The 12,510-nt window shown below is 41.0% G+C and overlaps 1 protein-coding gene across 2 annotated transcripts; it reads left to right on the top strand.

Moving 5' to 3' along the window:
- The first annotated feature begins 1,122 nt into the window (after window positions 1-1,122).
- Window positions 1,123-6,064, top strand: pi15a (peptidase inhibitor 15a). Of its 2 annotated transcripts, none has more exons than XM_026179982.1 (6): window positions 1,123-1,327; window positions 1,486-1,812; window positions 2,920-3,038; window positions 3,949-4,081; window positions 4,165-4,280; window positions 5,025-6,064. In XM_026179982.1, the coding sequence occupies exons 2-6, from the start codon at window positions 1,537-1,539 to the stop codon at window positions 5,158-5,160; spliced, it is 780 nt and encodes a 259-aa protein (XP_026035767.1). In that variant the 5' UTR covers window positions 1,123-1,327; window positions 1,486-1,536; the 3' UTR covers window positions 5,161-6,064. The 2 variants fall into 2 exon arrangements, with proteins under 2 accessions (XP_026035767.1, XP_026035768.1); XM_026179983.1 differs by lacking the exon at window positions 1,123-1,327 and adding an exon at window positions 1,336-1,392.
- Window positions 6,065-12,510: the final 6,446 nt, after the last annotated feature.

Genomic DNA, 12,510 nt, shown 5'->3' with positions numbered 1-12,510 from the left:
ATTATATGTAGACTGATATAATTCCAACACAATGGCTTTAAAATATGTGCATGAAAAATATTTTTGGGGTTAAATGTACTTTTTCGTCTTTGACTAGCTTCTACAGTTCACTCAAAGGTAAGTACAGGTCTCATTGAGTTACTAGAGTCAATCTCACATCTCAAAACCTGTCATAGCCTTTTTAAAAAATCTGACTTATTTCTGAGAAAAAAAAACTGGGTTCACATCTGAGTATTAAACAAAGTGCTGGATCTGTGCTGGGAAGTAATTAAACTAATCTGTCATGATTCACCCTCTTACTCTGACGATTTTCCATCCCAGTGAAACCACAGCGGTGGAGAGCAAGAGCAGAAATGTATGGATGGAGTGAAATGAAGGAGAAAGTCTTTGCCGTGCAACCCGCTCGAATGATATATCCCTTCCACCAACTGCACCACCTGAAAAGGACATCACTTCCAAGAAGATTTTTTTGGGGAAAGCACCAGTTGCCGACTGCAGACGAGGGGGAGAGAAAGAGAGTGAGAAGGGGGAGAAAAAGTGTTCCTGCGTCACGTTGCTTTAATTTGTTCACCAGCTGCCAATGAAAATGATGACCTGCAGAAGGTTTTTTTTTCTTTCTTTTTCTTCCTCTCTCTTGGCACTGAATATGCACTGGCAAAACACATAGCTGGAGGCACACTCTGAACAAGTGTAATCTTTATAGTATGATGAATACCACAAAGAAGGCTGATAGGACGAGACCCAGCTCTCACACTGATTTCACTGATAAAAGTGCTGCGTTTGTGCTGAATATGTGATCAGTGGCGCATGCGGCAAGTGCAAATCTGTCACCTGAATGTGGAGCTAAAGTGCCAGTTTGGTTATTAAGAACAACTTAACCCTCTAGTCCAGTCCATTTACTCAGTATTAGTAAGAACCTCCTCTCCCTCCAATAAATCTGTAGATTAATCACATTAAAGCACGTGCATGATAAAGACCTGTACCACAGCTTGTTTTTCCTTGTCGTTTTACTTTATTAACGCTTTTAGGAAATTAGGCAAATTCTACAGGGAAAGGATTAAGAGGAAACAAACACAACGCCTCTCGGTGATGTTCTGTTTCAGGTGTCAAGGAGGGGCTCGTCTACCTCCGAGGCAGACTCACTTCCTGCATTCCCCATTACCATATATAAGCCCGAAAAAACGGACTTCTCCTGAAACACTCACAAAGTTTGCAAAGCGCAAAAACTACCCACTTGCAGCCCTCCCTCTCTCCGATCCCTCACAGAGGCTTTAGAGGTGATACCGCCTTGGCAACGCAGGGACAAGGTACCACCGCGCAAGGAAAAGTAAGAGGAATGCGACCGGTGTTGCTGTACTGTATTGTTACAAAGAGGGAGGTTTTAAACTTGATGTAAGCGTACCTGGATTGTAGTGCATCGCATTTTTAAACGACAATCCATTAAGTCTCTCTCTCTCTCTCTCTCTTTCTTTTTTAATTTTTCAGAGTCCTCCAGGACGTGGGATATTCTCTTCTGCGGTTTGCTAAAGAGCAAACATGAAACCTCAGCTATTTACCTTAGACTTAGTACTCTTGTGCATATCTTGCGGAGCAAGTGCACTGGCAGTGACTATTCCTGTTGTGTCCACGTCCCCGCCAGCCGCCAATATCACCAGCCTCGGCGCAGCGCTCGACTTTGGAACAGACACTGTGACTTTTTCAAAAACCAGGAGGAAGCGGTACATTAGTCAGAACGACATGCTCGCAATTCTTGATTACCACAACAAAGTGAGAGGCAAAGTGTTTCCTCCGGCATCCAATATGGAATACATGGTAGGTGACAGATTTTGATTTAAAAATATATATACATATATTTATTGCACGATTTTACTGCAGCCATGTGTTCCATGAACAGGATATTTCACCTCCAACATGCACCAATGAAATATAAGAGCTATGAAAGTAATGCTAGCTCATTTTAATAGTCGCACTACTTTATTTAGGAAGCGTTTTTAGGGTCTACTTGACATCATCAGCTGTTTAGCAGATCATGCTGCAGCAGACCACCAAGGTAGTCACTTCCAAAAGAAGAGGGTGTCATGTATAATACCAGAAGCCTGCTGTAATGGAAACATCCAGTTGACCTGTTAGATGTTAAAGAGTTTCAAGTCCAAAAACAGACTTGATGCTTGCATTTTGTTCATTTGGACATATGCTGTTTTGGCTGACAAACATAAGCGCTTAGACTGATGTGTTTCGATTTAAAACTGCCATTTCCAGCTCTTACGTTGTGTTATCAGTAAAATATTATTAGTGTTGTCCTTTTCCTTTAAAAAAATCAGTTGACTACTTTTTGGGGGCTGCAGTCATGATCCATTCCTAATGGCACCCTTGTGTGCAAGTGTAGAACAAGCTGTTCAGCCTTCATTCATTATAATAAGATAAGATAAGATAACCTTTATTAGTCCCACACGTGGGAAATTTGTTTTGTCACAGCAGGAAGTGGACAGTGCAAAAGTTATGACGCAAAAATTAGAATACAATAAGAATAAATACAGTACACAGCTGTACAGAATAGAATAAAATAATATACTATATACAGTAGAATAAAATAGAATAAAAATATACAATAAGATAAAAATAGAATACGAATGCTATATACAACTGAGTAAAAATACAACGATGCCAGAAATAATAAATGTATTCCTCGAAAGGGTCACTCAGTAAGGGTGACTAGGAAACAAAGTGTCTCCTCTTATGCAACTAATTTGATGGATGATTTTTGTGTTTTGCCATAGTAATGCCTGCAACATTGCTAAGAGCTCAGTGTGCCAACTCTTATCTCATATCGCGCTGCTAAATGAAGATCTTGTGCTGATATTTTCCCCTTGGTTATGTAATGGGTTTTCTTGCTTCCACCTAATCTCTGTGTGTTTTTAGGTGTGGGACGACACACTGGCAAAGACGGCCGAGGACTGGGCTCATGCCTGCCTGTGGGAGCATGGGCCGCCTCACCTCCTCAGGTTCCTGGGTCAAAACCTCTCAGTCAGGACAGGACGGTGAGTGACCTTTGACTCCACCCCCCCTTCCCTGACATCTGCTGACCCTCTCTCAGCAGTCATGGTCGTTGCCTTGTTGCCCCCTTCTTCTTTCCCCTTAAGGTTTTTCCACTGTGACCTGGTGACTGGCTAAGGAATGCTCCTGTAACCCTTCAAATAAACACAAAAACCTTGCTTTCAGCCATGACCCATGAGGACAAAAGCCTGTCCCTTTTACTGGGTCTTGATTTTCCATTTGGAAACAGAGGGCACCTTCATGTGTTCCTACTTTTAGATTTTATTGAGGAGCCACATGGAGTACAGGCTATTTGAACATGTCCTTCTGAACTCATTAATACATCTCTAAAAGCAAACAAACAAGGAAACTGATGTTTCTTGTGGAGCCACAAAAATTGGTGAAAACTTTTTTTTTTTTTTTTTTTTTACTTTTTTTTGCCAGTATCTTAGTGTATAGGATACAAACATATCTAAAACTCAATGTGAAGAAGAAGATTTTTAAAATCATTATACTGACACTTATATATATCACAATATCAAGGTGTTGTGTTTATGTGGCACTGAACCATTGAAAACCATGGAAACCATTGAAAGTCGGTTATTATAGTCATACCGAGGTGAGTGACTAAACTGGAAAACTAAAGGGTTTAAGATATGAGATGTCAGCCGATGGAGGAAACTAAAATATCTTCACACATACCTGGACAAAACTAGATCAGGGCTATAGTAAACAGTTCTTTAATCTTCTTCCAATTTGTCAAACAAAATAACAGATTTTCATAATTTTCCCATCATTTCCCCTGCTGCTGGAATTGCAAATGCTGTGATCTCCCATTTGCTTGAAAAAATTATAATGACACAAGTCACAACTGATAATATGAGTCTTGCTGAAATTTAAGTGTTCTGTTCACAGATATCGATCCATTCTTCAGCTGGTGAAGCCGTGGTATGATGAGGTGAAAGATTACGCCTTCCCCTACCCCCGTGACTGCAACCCTCGGTGCCCACTCAGATGCTACGGACCCATGTGTACCCATTACACACAGGTAGTAGTCGCACACTTACTCAGGCTACAGTAGAAATGCTGCTGGGGGGGCTTCAAGTAACAGCTGCTCTTTTTAATATGCAGATGGTCTGGGCAACATCCAACAAAGTCGGCTGTGCCGTGCACACGTGCCACAACATGAATGTGTGGGGTGCGGTGTGGAAGAGGGCGACATATTTAGTTTGCAACTACTCTCCTAAGTAAGTGTACTTGCTAACCTGACAGTTAACTGTGTGGTTCATGTTACACAATCTCACGTAGTGTAGCTTTCACGCTGAAAGGAAACCTTTTATTTCGAATGAACTTGTTAACCTGATGACGACACGCTAACGACAGGCTTAATCCTGACACAGTTTGCTCTGTTCTGTGCTTAGCTGCGAAATGCCACCCATTATGGTAGGAGCACCAAAGCACCGGAGGGCCACGAACCAAAAGAAAAAGTCTCTAAATATCTCAGAGAATCAAAGAACACCCAGACTTGTGACTGACTTGTGACCCGAGGTTCTTTAATCTCACTAGTTTGAGACATACGTGTGAGAAGAACTGGCTCATGACCCACTTTTAGCTTGCTAACTGGGAATGTGGTCTCAGTGCTCTTGTGCTTTACACGGTCCTGCAGAGGTCACTGTTGTCACGGTCTACAACGAGAAGTTCTGTGCATGATGCCAGCTGGCTCTGGAATATGCAATAGTCACTGAAATCTGAACCTTATGTTTTTTACACATGTAAAAAGCAATTTCACACCCATTTCCATTTAGGGATCGTACTCAATGTTTCAGTCATATACCCAAAGATCTTCTACACCAGGTAGTCTTTCTGCTAATGAAGACCACAGAATGACTGAAAAAATGGCTGAAAATCTATCGCTTAGGCAACTGCTACTTCCTTTCTAGCTCTGTGGTTATTTTTGTGATTCATTCACACTAGATGTTACTGTCTTCCAGGGGTAACTGGATCGGAGAGGCTCCCTACAAAGTAGGCGTACCCTGCTCCGCATGCCCTCCCAGCTACGGGGGCTCGTGCAGCAACAACATGTGCTTCCCCGCTCTCAAGACAAACTACCTGCACTGGTTCAAATAAACAAAGGTTTCCTCTCAACATAAGCTGACAACCTACAGTACCACAGAGACATTATTTTAATCCAGTAAGGATTTGCACAATAGTCGTGGACCACGCTAATTTGTATATATGGGCTTATTTAAAGACAGAAACATGCATTTAAAGGCAGCGTAAAATTTTAGCTTTGATCACTTGTAAATAATCTGTAAATTAATTTGTTTTATACCAAAACTGCAAAGACTATTTTAACTGATGCAATATATTTAAATGTAAAATGGGTCCTTTTAACAGCGCAGACTGTACAGTGCGTGGTTTTTACTATACCAGTTTACAGCTGACAGTGTGGTAATAAAGGACATTACTACCATCACAACTCCTCATAGCTGCTCACTTTGGTGCTACGGGCATCACACCACCATGCTGTGTGCTCTGCCTTCACAGGAATGCTCTGATATAAGGATCAAAGCTTTTGACCTCAGAGGGGAAACCCCCCACACTGACAGTGTCAGCAGCTTATAAGCTCAAGTGTGCTGCAGTTCCAGCTTGTGTCCGGCAGCAAGTTTGTTGACAAAAGTGCAGAATATACATCAGTTAGAGTGGGAAAGCAACTTGTCAAGTTACACAACACCTCAGTGGTTGGACGTTTGTTTAAAGTGCAAAACAATGCATTTTCTCTGTGTACCATTACAGAGACTTCATCCGTTTGGGCGTTTCACAGGTTTCATACAGTGTTCATGTCATTTTGTATTCTAAGAAGCACATAAAATCATTTGACCCACATATCTGTTATATAGTCATATTTGTTATTGGTATCCTACTGTATATTACCACTATATACAGTCTATTGATGTTGTTTATGTATTTCGTTATAATCACTGATGTAGCCAAGCTTTGGGCACTTGAGTGCACCTTAATTGTTTGTAAATTTCCAAAATACTCAAAAATTATTATTTTTTTGTATATGTAGATAATCATTATACTTTGATTATCTTCAAATATACTGTAAGTTATTCATTTTTATATTAAATATATATATATTTAAGTGATATTAATTTTTGTTTTGTAAAAGGATTGGAGTGCAATGAAATCATTTTTAATCAATCAGAAAAAAAAAGAGTTAAAAAAACAAAAGAAATTAACATTTTCAGCACTGATTGTGAACCTTTTCTCCGTTTGTGTTTTGTACTTGTAATAAAATGTTCTATTTTGATTGTTTGTTTGTTCCGTTGTATGCTTTGGGCAGCTCATGTCGTCCCTCTGGCTAAAAGCAGTATCATTATCCAGCGTCTGCTCTGTGTTGTCTTAAATTGATTATCTTTCTGACTCTTTGATTCTCAATTAAAGAGTGCCCTTGAAAAGCCCCACATCCTGCGTATCAACAGCAAAAACGGGGAGAAAAGAAAACATCTTCAGGCTACAACCGAATCCTAATAAGAGAAGGTTGACTTTGGCCCCGACGGTCTGTGTCTACATAAATGAACAGATAACTGATAGGGTTTCAGGGGACTGTCATGTTTGGGTTTCTCCACTGAAACCATCGACCTTACTGAGGGGGAGAAGCAACGAGCAGCAAGAATGCTGGATGTAGAAAGAGGCGTATCATCGGAGACGTAGCCAAATTGTAAAAATGGGATGGTCTAAACAGTGGATGCAGAAAAATTTGTAAGAGGTAGAAACACAGGGAGAGAAGTCAGGATGTAAAGCCGCTGGTGTGCGCAGCAGCATTGCACTATTAAACACTTTCATGATAACCTTTGCTTAGCGTGACAATTGCAAACCACTTCCTGCACATTTTTGCAGCCAGAAAGAGCAGCCCATTCCCTGGAACTAAACAGCAGAGAGTTTTTGAGGAACACATTAGTATGCATGGGAAAAAATCTTCCCGTCTGTGTAAATGCCAGGTCCTGCGCCAAACAGATGATAGTGAGTGTTTAAAAAGACACATCATCAGGATGCGGAGCGCGATGCGACGACCAGTTAGACAGTCTGCTGTGGATGTTATCCATCAATGATTGAAGCAGAGCAGAGGTTAAGGACATGGGTTTGGGCTGGGATGAAAGCAGCTTGTGATGGCTCGAGGGCATGAGCAAGAAAACACCTGCAAATGAAGTGTAAATTGGAAAGGGAACAAATATGTCCATAACATTCATGAGTTTGGACTTAATTCAGCTTTTTTCTTCCTTCTTCTTACTAATGAATGAGTGGAAACACTTTGAAAACTTCTACTTGACAGTTAATTTACACTTAAAACCTGATGCTGTTTGTTGGAGTTTGTCATTTATGTCTTTTTTTTTTTCCTGTAGTGACGCTTTTTAAGCTTTTTTCAGATTTCTATTTTGACATCGTTGTGCAGACCCAGTACTCTGAAGGACACTGTTATCAGCTTGCTAGTTCCACAAAACAGACTGGCTAGTCTTAACGTGACCCCTCAACTCCTTTTAGCAGTGACACATTTTAGCTGCTTCTGTGGGCAGCTGTTGCTCAAGAGGTTGAGTAGGTCATCTACTAACGGGAAGGTCAGTAGTTCAGTCCCAACTTATCTAGTCTGTACCTTGATGTATCCTTGGGAAAGATACTCAAGTTGGAATTGTCCCCACTGCTTTTGTGTGAGTATGTTATTGTAAGTATAGAAAAAAACGTGAACGAGGCTTGTAGTAGAAAGCATTTTGAGTACTCAAACTGAAAGGTGCTTTATAAATACTGGCCCATTTATTACTCTTCAAATGCCAATTTAAGATCAGAAATTTGGTGCGTGCGCTTGGCTGAGGAGCCAAACATGCAAAGCTATCATCTGTGGGATCTTAAATGAAAGCCTCTAAGTCAGAATGATGTCTAGATGCATTGATACTGTATCGCTGTGGATCTTCGGTTTGTCTCAAATAGCTGGCCTGCCGGTAAAGGACAGCTGTTCGTGACGGGGCTGGAGGACGGCTGAATGATGGTCACCTCTCCCCAATCGAGAATCTGGTGCTAAATAACTTGTAAACAATTTGATTCTGTGTCAGGGTGTTGTGGTAACATCTATTTAACGGCAGCCCTCACTCTAGTAGGGATGGCTGTACCTTGGGTGGTTGAGCAGGTTGCCTACTATCCTAAAGGTTCAGTTCACTGGCTCTTCCAGTCTACAAGTTGCTCTCTGATGATGATGATGATGATGATGATGATGATGATGATGATGATCAGAGAGTATAGAAAGGTATAACGGAGGCATGTTTAGTGCTTTTTAGTGCTTTACCAGGAAAGCCTGCAGGTTTCTGGTAGCCAAACTTTGTCAGTGCACCTGGCCAGTCTAACTGCTGACTCTTTAAATACTTTTTCTTTCGATGGCTTCAGCCTGGTTATTTTAGGTTTTATTTTATACAACACCATACACCTTACATTCAAACAGCCAAAAAGCTGCTGACACTTTAACTAACATGACTGGGGTTTTTTTGTAGTTATTTTTGGTTAATAAATTGGTACATTTTGGTTAAACTACGTTTCTCCCGTGATTTTTTTAGGGCTCATGATCATAACAACCCACACGTGGTCTTTCAGTTGACTTCATTCAGGAAAACAAGCTTCAACTGTTTTTATATTTAGATTCAGATTTTTAACCAGCAAGAATTTTTTTTTTAGTATGATGCTGCTAATCCCTCACCCAGCACGTGGTAGTTAAGCAAGAAGAATAAAATCTTATGAGGACCCATTCAAAGACCCGCCCAAAAAACGAGTTAAACACAATCAGAAAGCTGGAGAAGTAAAACAGATGTTCAGTCCCCAGATGCTGCAGCAATAAATCCACTTCAACTGGCTTACACTGTCGGCCTGTGCCAGCATCTACCGAGGCGATGATGATGCATCTGCGATCTCGTCTGAAGGTGCACCACTTTTCCTAATAACACACGTGAATTACCGACCTGTCGGATAAACTGTAACTGCTGAAACATTTAAGTCTCCCTCAAGTGTGAAGGTGGTGAAATGTTTATTTACAAAGAGGATGGAGACTTCATAAGGACCTTGGCAGGTTGATAGATTATGAACCAGGAGCGGGTGAGTGCGAGGAGTCAGTTTCCAAATGTGCAAAGAGCCATCCAAATCTAATAATGGCGAGAAGTATGAGAAAGACTTTGTCACAGTTTGAGTATAATAACGAAGAAGAGGGATAAATCTTTTGTGTGGATGGTTAGAAGGGTTTTTTTAAATATATATTTGGTGCACAGCTGTAGAAAAAGTCTCCTCCACTTTATCGTCTCTGTACTCTACAACCTCTGTGCCCTCCCTGACTGCACAGAATGGTTGAAAACTTGGCTTCGCTTTGCCTCAGAGGGGATATTGGGAGAGACTTCGTTTTTATTCAGTGTATTTTTCCTTGTTCTTCAGTCCCCCCGAAGCACAACAACTATGTTTAGTTTGTTCCCCTTGCAGCTCAACCATCGGAAATGCACCCTGTGCCCTGTCCAAGCCTCGCTCTGTCTGCAAACCTCCCAAAAATCCTTTACTGGCATAGCAGCAGAGCAGCTTGAGGACATCAAAATGGAGCTGCTATTAGGAAAGAAAAAGCTAAAATAAGGGCTCAGTGAATTTAAAAAACCAGCAGTGTAAATTCTGTTACGCACAAGATCATAAATCACCTTGTAATGCAAGCATAAACAGGTTGGGTGAAACTGGCTTTTAGTGAGCTTAGAGAGAGGAAGAGTGTCTGCATAGATTTTTTACTTCCTTGTGCTTATGGGGCGAGGGGAAAATAAATAAGTCAGCAGAGTTTTATTGCCAAATAAAGATCTGTCACCCTCAGGAGCTTAGATGTTAGGCTGCTGTAGGCTGAGATAGACACATCATTATCTTTGAGAACCACACTCACTACAAAGCTAATGCAGCTAATCCAGAAAGTCCTATAGACAAGTGTTTTGGATGATAAGGAAAGTTTTGCATATAAATTATCAGAAATTAAAACTGACAGATTACCTTGATGCTTGACTTTGTCCTTCAACTCAATGAAAGGCCCATCATGAAATCGGCTCATTGGGATTCGATTGGTCAGAAGACGGTGATTTTATTGTTCATGTTGGCTTAAACAGGAACAATAAAATAATACAATAGAAACAGCCTCTCTAATTTTGAGCTTTATAAAACCTGCAGACAAGAGTCAAGCTCATGCTCTGTTTGCTCACGTTCATTCTCAGTTCCTCTTTACAAGGTGAAATGAAAAAGTAATGGAACTTGATTTAAATTTGGCTCCCTTCGAGGTCATTTTCTTATGCAGCTCTGCACCACATCCAAGACTTTTCCTGGTAGAAGTTCTCTTTTGCCCACTTGCACTTGTGCATTTGTAGTTTTTAGGAAGAAGGTAGTCAGGCCAGGATGGTGGATGGTGAGCAAAAAAACTCCTTCAGTGCAGACATGGACCATAACTCAGGTACACATGTCAGGACGTTACCCTGGGGAATGAATTCTTTGCAAATGTGAAAACATTTGCAAGCAAATCTTCCAAAGAGCAACCCAGACATAGCAAGGATATGTGGTGGTGCATTGCTTCACAAGGTGTTGACCTTGAAGGAGAGATTGGCTTAAATTAATAAGATGCTTTTCATCAGTGAGTGAGTGAGTAAGTGACTGAGTACTTTTCCAGTGAGCCATCTGCCATCTACCTTCTTCAGGCTGCTGCAACCAAACTGTGCATAAGTCATCATTTGTACTCCACTTCACCATCTACAGAAGAGTTAAGTCTATCGTCTTGCAAATAGATGATAGACTCAGTTTTACAAACTCGTGGAATTTTTGTTTATTCAGCTGCTTCAAAGGTCAAATTTGAACATCCTTATCAATCAAATAATCACCCACAAGTACATATTCACACCTCCGACAGGTCAGGGATGAGCCTGTTGACATACCTGTTTCCCAGAGACTGACATCAGCTACTCGAAGTATGTTTTTGGCTCTCCTCAGACGCTGTCATGTCCATGCTGAAACCCCATTGTGTCCATAAATGTCTTGGGGAGTTAAATGCAGGGTGACTTCTTCTTTTCTGCTGGATGCCCTTACTTCAAACAAGGAGTAAAAAATAAAGCATTTCAGGTACACAAATCATTTGCGGTGTCTCAGGCATCTATTTTTGTCTATATTCAAGACAAAGCTGTCATAATATGGGTGGGAAACATTTCATTTCACAGAAGGTTTTCATGGCTGGGTTTAAACATGCTCACCACGCTAGAAGTACCCAAGCGAACGCTGATGTTTCTCGAAATCAGCCGCAATGAAACAAGACACCAGTTCAGCTCAAGCTGGCTTGTGTTACGGTCACTTTTCTTGTCTGGTGACTTTTCCTTGGCAAAGTAAGTTTCTAACATGGACTAGTAAAATATAAATAAAGCATATCTGGCATACTTCAGCATAGATATTCAATTTTACAACAAAGCACATAAGCAGGGTCTTGTCATAAAACTGTATAGTCTATATTCACCATATGCAACATTAAAGGTAATTATATGCTTTCAAACTGACATCTCAGACCTGCAGTGGCCATAACATTGAATCTACAACATGTCTAATGTTGAAACAAGCTTCACTTGACCCGTCTCGCTTAGTCTAGGAACACAAACTGAGGCAAAGGTTGCCCGCGTTTGGTGTTTGCCTTCCATATCCTATTGTAGTCTTTGTTTTGGATGGGGCCGAGTTAGCCTCCTCGCAGGGCCTAGCAGGGACTTCAGACAAGCGACATCCTGCAGCTGCAAAACACGGGCCAAAATCAATGTCGTCCCAGAAGCACAGTGCTGGGAAAGTGCTGCCTAATCAGATGGGCTTCCTCCTTCACTCTCAACTCTTTTTTACACACTCAGCCAAACAAGCTCAGCGTGGCTTTGATGCTGATATCAATTCATGGTACACTGACCCTTTTGCTCCCACATTATGCGTCGCATTTTCTATTCAGGGTTAAATAAACCCCAAACCCTCTAAATTCATAAAAATAACCCTGTCAACTGTTCTTTTTTTGTATTACTGAGTTGGTCACTGAGAAAGGGTTTCGACATCCAATGCGGCAAACCAACTTTCGCTTCAAATGCAAGAAACTGCATGATTATGGGATTCTCTCCCGAGGAGAATATAAGGTGACATTAGACCGCAGTGTATTTGGCATCACTGTGTTGAGTTTCTTTTGGTTTCAGTCGGTTTGTGGGCAAAAGCAGTAATCTGCAAACATTCAGTTCAAGGGAGCCACATTTCTGCTAGTATTACTCAGTTGGTAACATCATGAAATCTGACATGAATCAAGGGTGTATTTAGATACCCACAATTCCCCAGCGTCTATTGTCTCTACATCATCACTTTAGGTTTTTTGTTTGCTCAGGATTTTACCCTAATAGCCTGAGCGATGGATAAGTGCCTCAGTTT

This window comes from Astatotilapia calliptera, chromosome 9, assembly GCF_900246225.1.
Source record: "Astatotilapia calliptera chromosome 9, fAstCal1.2, whole genome shotgun sequence".
In the NCBI taxonomy this organism is placed as follows: Eukaryota; Metazoa; Chordata; class Actinopteri; order Cichliformes; family Cichlidae; genus Astatotilapia; species Astatotilapia calliptera.
This window is presented reverse-complemented; position numbering and strand designations above follow the sequence as displayed.

What these genes read in the sequence shown, in the direction of transcription:
- pi15a (XM_026179982.1), top strand. Translation starts at nt 1,537, where the DNA reads ATGAAACCTCAGCTATTTACCTTAGACTTAGTACTCTTGTGCATATCT. An exon ending in CATCCAATATGGAATACATG is followed by an intron (nt 1,813 to 2,919) that starts GTAGGTGACAGA and finishes GTGTGTTTTTAG; the next exon opens with GTGTGGGACGACACACTGGC. An exon ending in CTCTCAGTCAGGACAGGACG is followed by an intron (nt 3,039 to 3,948) that starts GTGAGTGACCTT and finishes TTCTGTTCACAG; the next exon opens with ATATCGATCCATTCTTCAGC.